General features: G+C 43.5%; 1 protein-coding gene across 1 annotated transcript in view; it reads left to right on the top strand.

Annotated features, from left to right (window-relative positions):
* The window catches only part of KNTC1 (kinetochore associated 1), a 521,537-nt gene that overhangs the window by 437,485 nt on the left and 64,685 nt on the right, over positions 1–19,367 (top strand). Inside the window, exons 58-60 of the mRNA XM_073627545.1 lie at positions 9,015–9,069; positions 9,154–9,217; positions 9,365–9,494. Of these exons, the coding sequence (XP_073483646.1) occupies positions 9,015–9,069; positions 9,154–9,217; positions 9,365–9,494 (249 nt within the window). The remainder of the gene's footprint in view (positions 1–9,014; positions 9,070–9,153; positions 9,218–9,364; positions 9,495–19,367) is intronic.

Raw genomic sequence — 19,367 nt, 5'->3', positions numbered from 1 at the left:
TGAGAAATAACTCCTGCCTCAACTATACTAATTATATTAAAGTATAACTAAAGGCAAAACTTTTTTTATGGTTTTGGATAGAGTGGAGAGAGATTAGAACACCTTTCAGGTTTTTATTGCTGCATGTGCCCCCCATAAGACCCCTCTCACACTGGGGCTGTTTGCAGGCGCTATTGCGCTAAAAATAGCGCCTGCAAACCGACCTGAAACAGCCTCTGATGTTTTCCCAGTGTGAAAGCCTGAGGGCTTTCACACTGCAGCGGTGCGCTAGCAGAACGGGAAAAAAAGCCCTGCTCGACGCATCTTTGGAGCGGTGTGTATTCCGCTCCTTCACCACTCCTGCCCATTAAAAGCAATGGGGCACCGCGGCTATACCGCCGGCAAAGGCGCTTTGCGGTGGTTTTTAACCCTTTTTCGGCCGCTAGCGGGGGGGTAAAACCTCCCCGCTAGCGGCCGAATACTGACGCTAAAACGACGGTAAAGCGCCGCTAAAAATAGCGGCGCTTTGCCGCCAACCCCGCCCCAGTGTGAAAGGGGCCTTAGATTTACCCTCTTTGTCGGTTTTATGGTTGTTAAAACTGAAAGTAAAAATAAATCACTAATTTTGGATTGTCCCCAGAACAGTAATAGAGGATAAATCTTCCAATGCCTAGACTTGTTCTGGTGATCCTTCTGGCAGCCAGGGATTCCCTCACTTTGGAGGGATTTCCTCTCGCTTCCTGTTCCTGCTATGGGAAAGGAAGTGAAGAGAAATCTCCTCAATGGGACACAGATGACATATAAAAAAACTTTACAGGGGTATTAATCCCCCTTACTCTATCCAAAATGAGAAAATGCCTTTTAGTTGTACTTTAATATTGATCATGTTTTGTGCCTTAGCTTTGGTTATACTGAAAGGTCTGTTTGTTTTTAATTGGATTCAGCTTGAAGAAGAAATGCGAATACTGGATTTTTAGAAGAAAAAGTGGCCAGCCTGTGGGACAGCGATTCACTTTTAGTTGTTGTAAACATAAAATATAACCATGCTAAAAGTTTGATTTTAGTAGTTTACTGTACACAGTTCCTAAAACCATTACTAGCAACGTTTCAAAGTGGCACTGGGATCAGGGGCTTTTTAACTACTTAAGAACCGGAAGGATTTGCCCCCTTAATGACTAGGCCATTTTTTGCGATATGGCACTGCGTTGATTTAACTGACAATTGCACGGTCATGTGACGCTGTACCCAAACAAAATTGATGTCCTTTTTTTCCCACAAACGGAGCTTTCTTTTGGTGGTATTTGGTCACCTCTGCGGTTTTTATTTTTTGCGCTGTAAACAAACCAAGAGCGATAATTTTGGGGAAAAAATTGTTGTTTTTTTTTTTTTGCTTTAATACATATCCAAAAAAATAAAATAAAAAATTGTATTCATAAGTTTAGGCCAATATATTCTACATATTTTTGGTAAAAAGAATCAAAGAAGATCACAATAGGCGTATATTGATTGGTTTGTGCAAAAGTTATCGCGTCTACAAACTATGGGATAGATTTAGGGACTTGTATTATATTTTTTTATTATTGTTTCTAATGGTTATGGTGGCAATCTGCATTTTTAATGTGACTGCGACATTGCGGCTGACAAATGTGTCCCCAAATGACACTTTTTGGGGATCAGTGATGTAATCGATACAATAATTAATATTATATCTGTGTATTAATTTGTCTAATCCCTATAGTTAATCTATTAAACTCTGAGCACATGTTACTGTTAATATCACAATACCAGGTTAGCTATGAAACCAAACACATGGTGCTGCTAGTAAAAACAATATCTTATTTATTTCCCAAGAAAATAGGAATGTACTAACATCACACACTACACAGCACAGTATATATACAGAGCATACAACAACAATGAAATATCAAAGATACTTATCACACATGGTTTCATCTGCTGGTTCTGGATGATAAAAGAGGTCTGGGCCACATGGATTTTAGGCCCAAGCCCTCAGTCAGAGCAAAGTCCCAAGATGGCAGAGAGACAACCTCATGGTTTTGCAGCAAGAAAGAGAAAGAACTCTCTGTAACAACCCTTTTTACAAACTCGCTCATCACTTATTCAAACTCTCCCCATTGCCAGTCCCATTTGCTTTGGACCAATCAGTGTTCACATGACAATCCTCCTCATATTACTGACTGTTTTGCCATACTTGGCTCTGGGGGCAGTATTGCAGTCCATGCGCCCTGGGCCGTCTTTGTATTCAATCTCTTTGAAGCTTCTAGCACACCAGGTGGGCTGGAGATAAGCCCTTTTGCTATGCAGATTCTGTTTGGGGCCACATTCCTCTGTACCTTTTTAAAACTGTGGGACTGCAAGTGTCAGCATGGCTGGTCCTGGAAACGAGGAAACACGCACAACATCCAGAAATATGATAGTAATTCATGTTGAATTCCAGCATATTCCGCTTTGCGCCTAAAGGGTGGATATCACCCTTCTTCAGACACGGCACCTATTGAACAGTCCATAACCGTCTTAACGCATGTCACTCCCCAACATGTGTTTCCGAACCAGTACCTATGGAAATGTCCTTAACTGTCTTACCGTTTTGCGCTTCTCAACATATGCTTCAGAAACAGCCCCTATGGAACAGTCCATAAATGTCTCAACGTGTTGTGCCTCTCAACATAGGCCTCAGAACTAGCTCCCGTGGAACAGTCCATAACGGTCCTAACGTGCTGTGTTTCCCAACACGTGCCGCTTTGCTACTGGGTGACACACCAACATCATTCTTCCGTGACAGCTTCCATGTCACCATTCTGTATCATCTTCTTTCTGACATCTTCATGAAGGGGTATAATACAGGCAAGGGGTGTCCATACACTCCCGTGACAGCTTCCATGTCACCATTCTGTATCATCTTCTTTCTGACATCTTCATGAAGGGGTATAATACAGGCAAGGGGTGTCCATACACTCCCATTCACCAGCACACACTCAGAGCAGCATCTTAACCAGCTTTCAAATATAGAGTCTCGAGGAGGGCCTTTCGCCCATGTTACAAGCCTAAAATACACCTTTATCACACTATACCATGACATGAATCAACCCATCACCATAATATATACATATGTGTCCCATCCAATTATGCATCCCACTCCCAACCTCCTATAACTCCTCACTGTAAATACGGGTTGGGATTAGGCAGGCTTGCTCACAATGGCCTTTCCTACCGCACTTTTGGCATGTCAGCGGTATCGCAGGGCTCTGACTTTGCAGCAAAGTCTCTAACTTGTACACAGAGACCCTACCGTCAATTTGTTCCCCCAGCTTGCATAGATAATTGGGAGACCCTTCTATAAAAAACTCGAGTCTAACAACACATATAAATCTGCAACAATGACAAAACCCACAAAATTCCATCCCTGTGCCTGGATTTCCGTGACCATGCCCAGGGTATATCATGCACCTCTACCTACTGTTAGGTTCAAGGAACACCCTAGTTCCATGACTAACGTTACATCGGTATCCTTTAGGACAAAGAAAAACTTGTCTATGTCCCAAATAATACCCAGGTGCTTCCTTCCCAGCAATAACCTCTTCATCCAGAACACAGAGTGGAATATCTTCCCAACATTTTTCGTTCACCACCATGTATTGGCCTGGCATACAAATGACATCATGGTCATGCTTCCGACCGAGGGAAATATCAACCTTCCTCCAGCTTCCATCTTCTCTGATCACATGTGGGTAATTTAGCCTCAAATGAAACAAGATAGATTCCTCAGTCAGTAAGCCCATTGATGCCACCAAGTATACAGACCGAGTCTGCACTTCAGTATATGGGATCATACAACATAACACCTTTCACAATCCAAACTGGTACAGCCCATTCAGGCATTCGACCACCACTTTGGATCAGTGTAAGCGACGTGTTTGTCAAAGTCTTACTGAGCGTTGATGCTAACTCATCAGGACTCTGCCCCTCATACAGAGACTGTACAGTCAGCTCAATGCTGGTTGATACTCCCGCCTGCCACTGCGTGCACGCCAGAGCCCATGACAGATTTCTGTCCTATACCATCACACTCTCTACCAACCTCTCAACATGGTTGACCAAAATCCGGAGCCACTTTAACCTGGGTGTTTATGTGACTGTTGAATGCTATCATGGATGCCACCAATCTCTCTGAGCAACAAATCCCCGCTTACTGTCTGAAGCTATAGCTGAGAGTTTGTTCCTCAGGAGATTGATGTCCACTCCATTAACAACACCCATCCCCGCTGCGTTTTTTTCAAAATTGTCGCTCTTATTTTGTTTATGGCGCAAAAAATAAAAATCGCAGAGATGATCAAATACCACCAAAAGAAAGCTCTATTTGTGGGAAAAAAAGGGCGTCAATTTTGTTTCGGAGCCAGCGACGCAGTGCCGAATCGCAAAAAACGCTCTGGTCAGGAAGGGGGTAAATCCTTCCGGGGCTGAAGTGGTTAAAAGCTAACTTTCACCTGTGGTCCCACAACCAAAAAAAAAACAGATACAAAGCTGTTTAAAAACGGATTTGTTCCCTGTAGTTCTACAGCCTACCAGACACAAGGCACATTCAAAGACACAAGGCAGACTCTCAATCAATGCCTTCCCGTTAGGTTGCAGGCCACATTGCACTCCTATTGGAACAAAGAGCTATTTCACTCACATGGGTAAAAAAAAAAAAACTTAAACATTTAAAATAACAATCTATATTTCTCCCACTTTTTCCTCAAAGATGTATGGTAATCCCTGTCAATCTCTAACCAAGGGTGATCAGCCCTTTACTCGCCAGGCCACTTGACCAGCTATACCGAATTATAACAATTTGCATTAGCAATACAATAAACGTTTAACAAATATACATGTATCAGCCAAAAATCTCACCAGATTTTCGCGCGTCCGCTAACTGATGAAATATTTCCCAGAATTTTCATGACCATCCAAGCAGGATTTCAGAATTCGCAAGCCAGCGCCTATCTTTGTCCACACTAGAGACGATTTTCAGTTCCGGGTGTACTTGAGGATTTATGCTTACAGGGACTAAAGACAAAAAATACTTTAGGTTTTTGTGGATTCTGTGTAAAAATAAATTCTACACGCCTTCTGCTGGGGTGCCAAATGATGTAATCGATACAATAATTAATATTACATCTGTGTATTAATTTGTCTAATCCCTATAGTTAGTCTATTAAACTAATAGCACGTTACTGTTAATATCACAATAATACCAATAATACCAGGTTAGCTATGAAACCAAACACCCGGTGCTGCTAGTAAAAACAATATCTTATTTATTTCCCAAGAAAATAGGAATGTGCTAACATCACAAACTACACAGCACAGTATATATACAGAGCATACAACAACAATGAAATATCAAAGATACTTTTCACACAAGGTTTCATCTGCTGGTTCTGGATGATAAAAGGGGTCTTGGCAACATGGATTTTAGGCCCAAGCCCTTAGTCAGAGCAAAGTCCCAAGATGGCAGAGAGACAACCTCATGGTAAGGTTTTGCAGCAAGAAAGAGAAAACTCTCTGTAACAACCTTTTTACAAACTCACTCATCACTCATTCAAACTCCCCCCATTGCCAGTCCCATTTGCTTTGGACCAATCAGTGTTCACATGACAATCCTCATATTACTGACTGTTCTGCCATGCTTGGCTCTGGGGGCAGTATTGCAGTCCATGCGCCCTGGGCCGTCTTTGTAATCAATCTCTTTGAAGCTTCTAGCACACCAGGTGGGCTGGAGATAAGCCCTTTTGCTATGCAGATTCTGTTTGGGGCCACATTCCTCTGTACCTTTTAAAACTGTGGGACTGCAAGTGTCAGCATGGCTGGTCCTGGAAACAAGGAAACACACGCACAACATCCAGAAATATGATAGTTATTCATGTTGAATTCCAACACTGGGACATGACAGAGATCACTGTTCCTGATCACTGGGATCACATGTCTCCTGTCAGAATGGGGATCCACCTTGTTTACAAAGGCAAATCCCCATTCTGCCTCTGTACTAGGTGATCGTGGGTCACCGGCAGACATCTAGCCTCCCCGACCCGCGGGCACGCTCCCTCAGCTTGCAGCGGGCACGATAGTGTGGCACGCAACCGCCCGCAAATGCGACTGCGCGAGCCGACGTACAATGGCTGCGATTCACGCCGGAGAGCCAACCTGCTGCAGTACAACTGCGGCGGGCGGACGTTAACTGGTTAGACACACTCTCTGCTGGTATATAGCAGCTGGGACTATATGTACATTTGGTAAGCCAGCTGTTGGCTTTCAGGTGAAAGTGATACGGGCAGCTGTGAAATTGCCCAATCACTTCAACAATCACTGCAAAATGTCACTTGTGGGTCCCTAAATGGAAGAAACTTGTTTCATTGGAGGAAAGGTGAGGCATTAAAGAGAACCTGTTATCCAAAAAACATCACAGGGACTTTAGGCCTTTTTGCCCCTATGTGATGAAACAAAAAGTTTTTAGTAAAAAAAAGAAAAAGTGTAAGAAATTAACTTACACCGAGGCACTTAAAATCCCCCCCCCCCCCTCCTATTATTTGTGGTTAACCCTAAACTGGTGACCTGTAGGAGCTTTTAAAGCATTGGCTATGTAAAATATAGGGTAATGAAATTATATACTATTTGGGAGTTTTTAACTAAGCTTCAGGCCTAAAATTACTTTTTAACTGCTTGCCGACCGCGCTATAGCCAAATGACGGCTGCAGCGCGGTTGGATAACTCGTATAACGTACATTGACATCCTCCCAGAATCCTGCTCGTGTGTGCCCCCTGGGGCGCGCACCCAGGAACATCCGGACCCGGCACATCACGGTAAACGACCGCTGCTGATGGCGGCCATTTACCACGTGATCGATCCGTCAAATGACGGAGCGATCACTTGTAAACAAACCGGCGTCTTGTCCGGTTCCTCTCTCCCCTCCCTGTACCACAGAGCTGATATGTGCCCATTGCAGCCATCCATCCTTTCATCCCCAGCCATCCATGCTCAGCATACCCATCCATCCATCCATGCTCAGCCATCCATACTCCGCATACTCATCCATCCATCCATGCTCAGCCATCCATATTGAGCATACTCATCCATCTATCCATGCTCAGCCATCCATACTCATCCATCCATCCATGCTCCGCCATCCCATCCACCCCCATCTATAATTAGCCATACCCATCCATACTCAGCTGTACTCAGCCGTACTCAGCCATCCCATCTATACTCAGCCGTACCCGGCCATACTCAGCTATACTCATTCATGCTCAGCCATCCACAGCTCATCTATTCCCATTTATGCTCATCCATGCCACATCAGTTCTCATCCATGCCACTACAGTGCCTCACAAAAGTGTAATAGGTAGTCAAATTAAATTTGAAACTTGTGCCCCAGGACACCTGACGGTGCTCCCTGCATGTTGGTCTTCTGTATGTGGCCACGCTGTGCAAAAGTCTCACAGGTGGTATCGCCGTACTCAGGAGGAGTAGGAGAATCTATTTTGAGGTGTAATTTTTGGTATGTACATGCTATGTGTTAGAAACATTGTGTAAATGGATAACGTTCTGTAAAAAAAAAAAAATGTTTTTATTTTCTTTACACATTTTCCAAAAAAAAAGGCACGTTCAAAAGACTCATTATGCCTCATAGATTATACATTGGGTTGTTTTCTTTCCAAAATGGGGTCATTTTTGGGGCGTTTCCATTGTCCTGGTTCTCCAGGGCCTTCAAAAGTGCAAGAGTTAGTCAAGAATTTATATGTGTAATTTATGCTCCAAGAACGCCTGATGGCACTGCCTGCATGTTGGGCCTCTTTTTTTGGCCACGCTGTATAAAAGTCTCAAACATGTGGTATCGTCATACTCAGGAGGAATAGTAGAATGTGTTTTGGGGTGTAATTTGTGCTATGCATATGCTGTGTGTGAGAAATAACCTGCTAATATAAACATTTTGTGAAAAAAAATCTTGATTTTGCAAAGAATTGTGGGAAAAAATTACAACTTCAAAAAACTCACCATGCTTCTAACTAAATACCTTGGAATGTCTACTTTCCAAAAAGGGGGTATTTGTACTTTCCTGGCTTGTTAGGGTCTCAAGGTCGTCAGTACTTCAGGTGTTATCAATTTTCAGAGATTGGCACCATAGTTTGTGGACTCTATAACTTTCACAAAGACCAAATAATATACACCGATTTGGGTTATTTTTACCAAAGATATGTAGCTGTATAAATTTTGGCCAAAATATATGAAGAAAAATTACTAATTTGCAAAATTTTATAACCGAAACGAAGAAAAATGCATTTTTTTACAGAATTTTCGGTCTTTTTTCTTTATGAGTGCAAAAAATAAAAAACCCAGCAGTGATTAAATACCACCAAAAGAAAGCTCTATTTGCGTGAAAAAAAGGACAAAAATTTCATATAGGTACAGTGTTGCATGACTGAGTAATTGTCATTCAAAATGTGAGAGCACCGAAAGCTGAAAATTGGTCTGGTTAGGAAGGGGGTTTAAGTGCCCAATGGGTAAGTGGTTAAACATGAGCAAAAAATAAAAAAGTGGCTCTGGGACTGAAGTGGTAAAAAAAGAAATAAAGGACCCCTATAAAATCCTACAGTCAACATCCTGTCAGTAAAATCCAGTTGGACAAGATCATGAGTGATGCTGACTCCAAGCAACTATATACACTGACAGATGCACAGATTACATAGCAACAGTTTACAGCAATTATCTGACACAGTTCTAATAGAAATCACCCATATACATAAGGCTTCAGCTTAAAATATGATAATTCTATAGTTGGACTATTTTATATCCTATAACTTGCTTCAGTCTGAGGATTTGTTATGTTGTGGAGAGTTTGTTCTGTGTTTGCACTGATCAGTTTTCAGTACTCCCAAAAGTACATATCCCTTGGGTTCTTGCTCATTGGCATATTAGTAGGTGCATATAATAGGTGGTTCTAGTAAAATGTTTGTTTTTTTTTTTTTTTCTTTTACAGGTACCAAACTTTAGTAGAGCATGGCGCAGTGTTATTCTGGCACCATTTGCTTGTGGTTTGTAAATCAAATAATATTTTGATATTCTCAATTGGTTTTATGTTTTGCTAGTACAGGATTGATTTATTTTTTCTTTTTTAGCCTCTTGCCCGCCAAGCCCTTCACAGCTTGCTGAGTGCTACCAGTCTTTCCTAGTGCTCTTAAAGTGAGTTTAAAGATCCATATATAGAGAATGTTCTTTGTACATATATAGCTGCAGATTATTACTTCTATACAAAGGAGAAATACAAATTCAGCACAGTGATATTTGTTTCATATACATTTTTTTTTTAATCCTTGCTTTCTGTTTAAGGTGCCCTGTACTAGCTGATCTGGACCTTTTAGGAATTGCTAGGCAATATGCACAAATTGATTTACCAGCATTTACCTTAGGATGTCTCTTGTTAATTCCACATGCTGAAAAAAGAGAGCAACAGATTCAGGTAAGAATACATTTAATGCAAATCTTAAAGTGGAACTTTAGTAAGAAAATTAAAGCAGTTGTAAACCGCTGAACTTTTTTTTTTTTTTTTTTTTTAACCTGCAAGGTAATGTCATAATGTGCTAGTATGCGCCACATACTAGCACATTATGTTAAACTTGCCTTAAAAACAAAGCATTCCAGTGCCCAGATGTCAGAGCTGCAGGTGCTTCTATCTTCACCAGTCTTGCTTCAGGGTTCTTAGACTGCATGCATGCGGAAGCCGCCATTTCTTTATCGTACATCATGGGACACAGAGCCTTAAGTAATTACTTAATGGATTATAGGCCACCTTCAGGTGATGGACACTGGTATACCCAATCCAAGAAGTTCACTCCCTATATAACCCCTCCTCCTTCCAGGAGCACATCAATTTTTTCGCCAGTGTCTAAGGTGTTGGTCACCAGTGAAGATGTGCTCTGGGGAGCTCAAGGAGGGATCCATGCTGAATTTAAATAGCCTCCATACACCAGATCCATCCAAAGTGCCACTGAGGCCTAAAAGGATGGTACCTGGGGCCTTGTATCCGAAGCACAAGGTTTTGCCTGTAACGCCTCTCTTGGTAGGGCTGGAACCCAGGGCTTTGGTCTTACTCATTACCTAGCTTTCCTGGTGGGGTGCTTTACAGGTCCAAGGGAGTTGGAACCCCGATATCTAGGGACCCAGCCCTTGAAGATTTGCTAAAAGCAGCCCGCCGTGATGGGTGAAGGTTGGATAGTCGGTTAATTCAAAAAATCCTGCAGCAGGGATAAGGTAAGGGAAGAAACTTAGGTATTGAAAACATCTATGTATTCTTCCATTAGGGAAAAAATGTTGTCATGCCTTAATTCTCCACTAGAGGGAGTCTATGCACATACCTTACTCTGTTGTCTTCACTGTAAAGCTCAGTCTGTGTGTGGTTGCAGCAGCGTGTGCAGGGAGATTTTTTAAGGTAAAAGAAATCTGCAAAATGTTTTCTTTCTCCCCCCTGATGGGACCAGAGGGTTAGGGGGACATCAGTGCTGTACCCCCCTTAGATTACCCCCACCGCCGGGGGGGTGCAGAGGTCCCGCTGGTACTGCTTACTGTGGCTGATTTTACTATTGTTTGCCTGCTGCTGGATGGGCTCTGAATCCCCTCCCCACACCCCAGCCCCCCCCTCGTGTTGGGTCTGTGGACTCGAAAATGCCGCACACAAGTGCAGGAACATTTTTAAATATAAAAAGGGTGGGGGGTTTTCTCAGAGGGGGGGCCTAAAAGCGGTGCCGTGAACGTCCACGAGGACGCACGGCAGGCTAAAACAGATAAAGCTACAGCTGTGACAGTCTGAGGAAGAGACAAGCAGCCTGCAACACAGGGACACAAGAGCTGTGGGACAAGTATGGGTTGCAAAACTGGCATTCCTGATACAGGAAGGACACTTTTTTTTCCCAGCACTAAGCTGAACTTTATAGCGGCTTTAAATGTCATGACTATTTTCAGCGATTAAGTGCAATTTGTATAGTGCCTCTGTTTACTTAGGACTATGCCAACAAAAAAAGTAAAGGTTTCACCCCCAGGCGTTAGGATCTCGAGTCGCATTTCCACACTGTCATCCTCACCTGAATTACCAGTTATGGCAAGCCAGGGTGAGCCATTGGAATAAATTGGTGCAGCTGCTTCTCACATCTCAACCCCATATATACGTGACTGAAGATGTCCTTTCCTCCTCCCTGCAGGGTCTGGAAGGAAGATTAGCGGCTTTAATCGCATCCTCCATTCAAATGGATAGGAAACGTGCTAGATCGCCCTCCCCCACTTCAGAACCTTTGCAAGATGAACAGTGGGCTCAGGATGAGGTGTTACCCTTAGTCAATCAGGAGGAAAAGCAAACCAATGATTCCTCTGTGGAAGAAACAACGGTAGATGAACCTTTTTCAGCCTCACAATCTGACAAATTGCTGTTACAAACTCTTACGGAGATGGTTTGTTCCACTTTCATGCTGCCCCTGACGGAGTCTCCTGAAAGCTCGGTTTCTTCCTTGGGTTCCTTAAAACCTTCTCAGCCTTTGCATGCGTTTCCTGCACATGCATTACTAGAACAACTTATTTTTGCTGACTGGGATCACCCGGATAAGCATTTTCTCCCTCTTAAGAGATTTTCAATTCTCTAACCCCTGGAGGAGAAATTCTCCAAAAGATGGAAAATATCAGCAGTTGACGCTGCAATTTCCAATGTGAATAAAGGCCTAACTTGTCCTGTAGACAATGCACAAGTGCTTAAGGATCCAACAGATAAAAAGTTGGAATCCCTGTTAAAATCTTCTTTTTCCATGGCAGGTGCCGTTACTCTGCCTGCAGTCGCTGTAATAGGGGTCTGTCAATCCCTAAAGGACCAATTTAAACAGGCTCTTAGAGAGCTTCCTGCACAACAAGCTCGGGATTTGGCTGAACTACCAAAAGCATTATGCTTTGCCATAGATGCCATTAAAGATTCTATTCACCAGGCATCCCGCCTTACGCTTATGCTTGTGCATATGCATAGAATCCTGTGGTTAAAAATTTGATCAGCTAAAGCACCATGTAAAAACCTCCTAACTGGGTTCCCTTTCAATGGGGAGCGGCTATTTGGAGAAGACTTGGACAAATATATCCAAACAATTTTTAGTGGGAAAAGTACTCTTTTGCCAGTCAAAAGAAAGTATAAACGCCCTTCATTTAAACAGGCTCTTTCCCCTGCGCCAGGGGCTTCCGCCCCTATGCAGTGGCGACGGCCTCCACCATCAGACTCTAGAGCAGGGATATGCAATTAGCGGACCTCCAGCTGTTGCAAAACTACAAGTCCCATCATGACTCTGCCTCTGGGTGTCATGCTTGTGGCTGTCAAAGTCTTGCTATGCCTCATGGGACTTGTAGTTCTGCAACAGCTAGAGGTCCGCTATTTGCATATCCCTGCTCTAGAGGAAAACCTCAGGGTCAAATCCAGGCTCAAAAGAAGTCCTGGGGTCGGAAACCAGCAAAGCAGAATCCTAAAGCCTCATCACGAAGAGGCAAGGTGGGGGGAAGGCTTCTGCAGTTTTCAGAAGTCTGGAAAGAGGAAATTCAGGACAGATGGGTCATCTCCACCGCAACACTGGGGTACAAGCTGGAATTTCAGGACTTTCCACCGTCTCGCTTCCTGAGGTCAAGCGTTCCCAAAGATCCAGAGAAAAGACAATCTCTGTTTCAGGCACTAGACTGATTATGATCTCAAGAGGTGATCATACAGATCCCCATAAAAGAGCAAGGTCTTGGGTTTTATTCAAATCTTTTCATGGTACCAAATCCAAATGGAGACGTCAGACCCATTCTAGATCTAAGAAATCGAAATCAGTTCCTGAAGATCTGCTCCTTTTGCATGGAGACGATCAGATTAGTAGTTCCTATCCTTCTAGGAGGAGAACTGGCATTAATTGACATCAGGGATGCATATCTGCATGTACCTATATTTCCCACTCATCAAAAGTTTTTGCGGTTCGAGTTAGAACAACAGCTTTTCCAGTTTGTAGCTCTGCCCTTCAGGCTAGCCACAGCACCCCGGGTGTTCACCAAAGTGCTGGACCCACGTCTAGCCAGGTTAAGGGCGCAGGGCAAAACAGTCATAGCGTACCTAGACAATCTGTTGCTAATAGATCAGTCGGTGGCTCGTTTGGAGCAAAACGTACCCATTACCAACCAATTATCTGGAAAGTTTGGGTTGGATTCTCAACCTAGAGAAATCTTCCTTAATACCGCTAAAAAGGCTGGAGTACTTGGGTCTGATCATAGACACAGCCCAGGAAAAGGTGTTCTTGCCTCAGGCAAAGATCAACTCCATAAGAGCTGGTGCGGATGGTCAGGTCAAATGGCGATCCCTCCATTCGCCTTTGCATGAGGTTGCTAGGAACCATGGTGGCTTCATTCCAAGCAGTTTCCTATGCCCAGTTTCATTCAAGACTGTTGCAAAACAGTATCCTGACTGCTTGGAACAAAACAAATCAAGCTTTAGACTTGCCAATGCAGCTGTCTCCAAGAGTGTCCCAAAGCCTCACTTGGTGGGTACTAACCCAGAATCTGCTGAAAGGGAAATCCTTCAGACCAGTCATCTGGAAAGTGGTAACGACGGATGCCAGCCTTTCAGGCTGGGGAGCAGCACTAGAAAAGACAACTGTCCAGGGACAGTGGTCAAGAACCGAAAGAACCTTGCCCATCAATATCCTAGAGCACTCTCGCCTAGCAGTAAAAAGTGTTGCTGGTTCAAATCCCAACCACGACACTACCTGCCTGGAGTTTGCATGTTCTCCCTGTGCTTGCATGGGTTTCCTTCGGGTACTCCGGTTTCCTCCCACACTGCAAAGACATGCTGTTAGGTTAATTGGTTTCTGTCCAAAATAAATTGGCCCTGGTGTATGGGTGTGGGTTGGGGACCTTGGATTGTGGGCTCCTTGAGGGTGGGGACTGATGCGTGTGTGTGGAGCACTGTGTAAAAATTGATGGTGCTATATGGGTACCTTAAATAATAATAATAGATGAGCATCTTGATGGGACACAATGTATAGGGGTTGTGGACATGCACCCACACTCACTCAGGTTGAACTGGATGGACTGGTGTCTTTATTCAACCTTACTAACTATGTAACTATGTAGAGATTCAGGCAGTACGTCCGGCTCTAAAGGCCTGGACTTTCAGGTTATGGGATTGTCCTATCAGGATTCAATTCGACAATGCCACAGCTGTGGCCTATATCAATCACCAAGGGGGCACCAAAAGTCTCTCAGCGCAGAGAGAGGTGAACCATACTCTAACTTGGGCAGAAAGGAATGTTCTGTGCCTATCGGCAGTCTTCATTCTGGGAGTAGAGAATTGGCAGGGGGACTACTTGAGTCGCCAGCAGTTATTCCCAGGGGAATGGTCTCTTCACCCCGACATATTTCGGGCTGTTTGCCAAAGATGGGGGACTCCAGACGTAGATCTTCTAGCGTCCAGGTTCAACATGAAGTTAGTCAACTTTGTGGGCAGAACAAGGGATCCATTCGCATGCAGAACGGATGCGTTGGTGACCCCATGGGATCAGTTCTCACTGATCTATGCATTCCCCCCTATTCAGCTGCTGCCTCAACTTCTTTGCAGGATCAAGCTGGAAAGAAAGCCGGTAATTCTGATGGCACCAGCATGGCCCAGAAGGTCATGGTATGCAGAAATCATAAAGATGGCAGTGGAGGGCCCATAGTCCCTTCCACTACGGCCAGATCTGCTCTCACAGGGACTGATGTTCCATCCTTCCTTACGGTCTCTAAATTTAATGGCTTGGCTATTGAAACCCACATTCTGAAGAAACATGGGCTTTCCGGGTCAGTTATCTCTACCCTGATTAATGCAAGGAAGCATCATAGAAAGAGCATGCATTGGGAGACGCCCCCTTGGACTTTGATGGCAGAAGTAAATTATAAAGGGTCAAGGTAAGTAAAAAAGGCACAAAGGTGCCAACTTTATTAAAGTACAAAATAGTAGGTAAAAAAAAAAAAATATATATATATATATATATATATATATCACGTACAAACACAATAGGCTTAAAATGTATTGCAATGGTACATCATTAAATCAACATAAAGAAATAATTGTACATAGTAACCCAAGCTGATAGTCAAAAGAGGTCAGCCAACTGGACTTTTAGACATATACCCGACATGTTTCGGAAATTGTCTGTGCAATGGTATGCATTTTCCTTCTTCAGGGGTAGTTTTAGAATGGGTAATTATGTTCTTGTCTGCAACATAAATATAGGTATATAATAATATTTGCATGGCAACATCCAATAAATAGGAAAATGCATACCATTGCACAGACAATTTCCGAAACATGTCGGGTATATGTCTAAAATTCCAGTTGGCTGACCTCCTTTGGTTTGGCCAGTGATCTTTTGATTATCAGCTTGGGTTGCTATGTACAATTATTTCTTTATGTTGATTTATTGATGTACCATTGCAATACATTTTAAGCCTATTGTGTTTGTACGTGATATATATATATATTTTTTTTTCCTACTATTTTGTACTTTAAAGAGGAGTTCCACCCGAGGGCCAGTAAAAAAAAAAATTAAAAGTCAGCAGCTACAAATACTGCAGCTGCTGACTTTTAATTGGACACTTACCTGTCCCAGGGTCCAGCGATGCGGGGGATCGAAGCCCCGCTCGTCTCCCCCTCCGTTCAGCGGCACCGGCATTGCAACTGTGGGCGCCGGGCTGTGGCTTCACAGCCTGGCACCCACTGCGCATGCGCGAGCGGTGCCGCGCGCCGTGATTGGCTGCTCAGTCACCTGGGACCTGTAATGGGTCCCAGATGATTGACAGGAGGGAGGGAGCAAAGCTGAGCCCTTCCTGTGCCGAGGGGGAAGTGATGTCACCAGCCCAGGCACCTGAAGAGGCAGACTACGAGGGACCACCTAGCAACAGGCATTCAGAGGTAAGTAAAAAAAAAAAAAAAAATATCCACATTTTTTGTGTATTTTTTTTTTTTAATTTTTCATGTTTCATGTTTTTTTTTTTTTTTTTTTTTGGGTGGAACCCCACTTTAATAAAGTTGGCACCTTTGTGCCTTTTTTACTTACCTTGACCCTTTATAATTTACTTCTGCCATCAAAGTCCAAGGGGGCGTCTCCCAATGCACCTTGGTGCATGCTCTTTCTATGATGCTATTTAGGATGTTGGCAGTAATTTCACACCATTCTATTCTCTAAATTCCTTTTTTCTAATGCAAGGAAGCCAGCTTCCAGAACAATATATTATAGGGTCTGGAGGGCTTATGTTTCCTGGTGTGAATCCAAGGGTTGGCACCCTCGGAGATGTATCATAGGCAGAATTCTTGCCTTTCTACAATTAGGGGTAGAAATGAAATTGGCCTTGAGTACTATTAAAGGCCAAGTCTCAGCTATATCGGTCTTATTTCAAAGACCACTTGCTACTCATTCTTTAGTCCGGGGTTTTATTGCAAGGGGTAACGCGGCTTAATCCGCCCGTCAAACCTCACTTGAACTTAGTTTTGTCTGTTACAAAAACAGCTATTTGAACTGATACAACATGTTCCCTTAGTCCTTTTTTACAAGGAAGTTGGTATTTTTGGTTGCTATATCCTCAGCAAGGAGGGTTTCGGAATTGGCTGTTCTTTCTTTTAAAGAGCCATATTTGATTTTTCATGTGGACAGAGTGGTGTTATGCCCTCGTCCAAGTTTTTTACCAAAAGTGGTCTCAGGTTTTCACCTGAACCAAGATATTGTCCTGCCATCGTTTTTTCCTAAACAATGTTCTAGGGAAGAGAAGCCACTACATTGTCTTGATGTGGTGAGAGCAGTGAAAATCTATTTAAAGGCAACTGCTCAGATTTGTAAGACTGATGTCTTATTTATTCTGCCAGAGGGTCCTAAGAAATACAGGCAGCGTCTAAATCCACTGTCGCCAAGTGGATTCATCAAGTGATAATTCAAACTTATGATTTAAGTGGTAAGATTCCCCCTTTTCAAATTAAGGCGCACTCTACTAGGGTGGTTAGTGCTTCTTGGGCAGTGCGTCTCCAGGCCTCCATGGCTCAGATCTGTAAGGCCGCAACTTGGTCTTCAGTGCATACATTCACAAAATTTTATCAGCTGGATGTAAGGAGGTATGTGGATATCTCCTTCGAGCGCAGTGTGCTGCAGACAGCAGTATAGGTCCTCAAGTCTGGGGGTACCCTCCGGGTTGTGTCTCCTCCCCTCAAGTAGCATTGCTATGGGACGTCCCAATAAGTAATCACTTAAGGCTCTGTGTCCCATGATGTATGATAAAGAAAATAGGATTTTTATAACAGCTTACCGGTAAAATCCTTTTCTTGGAGTACATCATGGGACACAGAGGTCCCTCCCCCCTTTTTTGGGATTTAAGTATATTGCTTTGCTACAAAAACTGATGTGCTCCAGGAAGAAGGAGGGGTTATATAGGGAGTGAACTTCTTGGATTGGGTATACCAGTGTCCATCACCTGAAGGTGGCCTATAACCCATTATGTAATTACTTAAGGCTCTGTGTCCCATGATGTACTCCAAGAAAAGGATTTTACATGTACCGTATATACTCGAGTATAAGCAGAGTTTTTCAGCACATTTTTTTGTGCTGAAAGTGCCCCCCTCAGCTTATACTCGAGTCAAGCACTTTTCTGGTGCAAAGAATGACATTTCCCGAACCAACTTTTGGCCCCGTATCTCGGGGCCATTTGGGGTTCCTAACATCAAGTGGCCCTGAGATATGGGGCCCCAAAGTCGGTTCGGAAAATGTCATTCTCTGCTGCAGAAAAGTGCTTGACATTTTCCGAATTGTCTTGGGGCTCCGTATCTCGGGGCCACTTGGTGCTAGGAACCCCAGCTTGGATATGTTGTAGTGCTAGTTCCACTGGGTTTGCACACCAAATTTGGGGTTCCTAGCACCAGGTGGCTATACAGGGCCCCAAAGTCGGTCAACTGTGTCCATCTGCAGCAATGTCATTTCGGGACCCTTTGGGTCCAGAGACCCCAAATTTTGGCTGCAGCTAGGGGACATCTAGGAACCCTTAACAACCAAGTTTGAAGTTCAGGGGACCTATGGCTGCAAATGGGCACAGTGAGGCATGCAAATGGGCACAGTGAGGCTGCAAATGTTCACAGTGATGTTGCAAATGGGCATTGATGACCCTCTTTTCCACTTACAGTAGCTGCGCATTTCTCACCCTAGGTTTATACTCGAGTCAATAAGTTTTCCCAGTTTTTTGTGGTAAAATTAGGTGCCTCGGCTTATATTCGGGTCGACTTATACTTTTTTTTTTTTTAACATAAAAGTTTATTTAAATTTTCACAACAAAAAAACAGTTCGCTTCGTATTAGATTTGATTACAGATGACATGCATAGAACATTTACGTGACTTGGTATGAGTAAGAATCAATTATCATAGTAGTTATCCATTTCAGAAGAAGATATTAATACACTCATTAAGGATATAGATATATGATGTACGTGTAAGGGATCCCACCTTTCAATTTAGAACATCCTAGCCCATTTGTATAAAGTTTTGAGAAGTCCTGGGAGCTAGTCACCGCCAATCCCCATGGGCACGAACCCCACATTTCATTCAATAGACAGGTGTTTGGCCTTCACCCACGCTGCCCAAATTTTTCAAATTTTTTTGGACAGTTCCTGCCCATATACGTCATTTTATATAATGGTAGCGCCTTATTTACCAGAGATAGCCAGAGTTGTTTGGTGGGCGGTTGGGACTGATTCCACTGCAGTAAGATTGCTTTTCTGGCATATAGTGTGGTGTAAAAAATGAACAGTTTCTTCCCCCATGAAACTTCTAGAAAATCACAAATACCTAGTAGAAGAGGTATTGGGCTATATGGGACTTGCAGTCCCCCTATAGAATTGATATCAGCAAGTATACTTTGCCAGAATTCCACCACTCCGGGGCAGGACCAGACCACATGAAAGAAATCGGCTTCCCCAGACCCACATCTAGGGCACCTCGCTGTTCTATCAGGGTATATTTTCGCCAGGCGTATTGGAGAGTAGTAGGCCCTATGTAGGAATTTCAGCTGCATGAATCTATCCCTTGCTGAAATTGTCAAGGGTAGGTATTGTTGGATTCCCTCTTCCCAGTCCTCATCCGTCAACTCCGGAACATCCACCCTCCACCGCTCACATAGCTGGGAGACTTTAGATGTATCTCGAGTCACAAGTAGGTTATAGACGGCGGACAGAGTTCTTCCGCCATCCTGGTTTTTCAATACACTTTCTATCGGTGTCTCCTCCAGAGTCAGCGGGCCGGGGAACTGGGATCGGAACGCATGCCTCACCTG

This window comes from Aquarana catesbeiana, linkage group LG01 (assembly GCF_042186555.1).
Source record: "Aquarana catesbeiana isolate 2022-GZ linkage group LG01, ASM4218655v1, whole genome shotgun sequence".
NCBI lineage: Eukaryota > Metazoa > Chordata > Amphibia > Anura > Ranidae > Aquarana > Aquarana catesbeiana.
The sequence above is the reverse complement of the archived record's forward strand: the minus strand, read 5'-3'. Positions and strand labels throughout refer to the sequence as shown.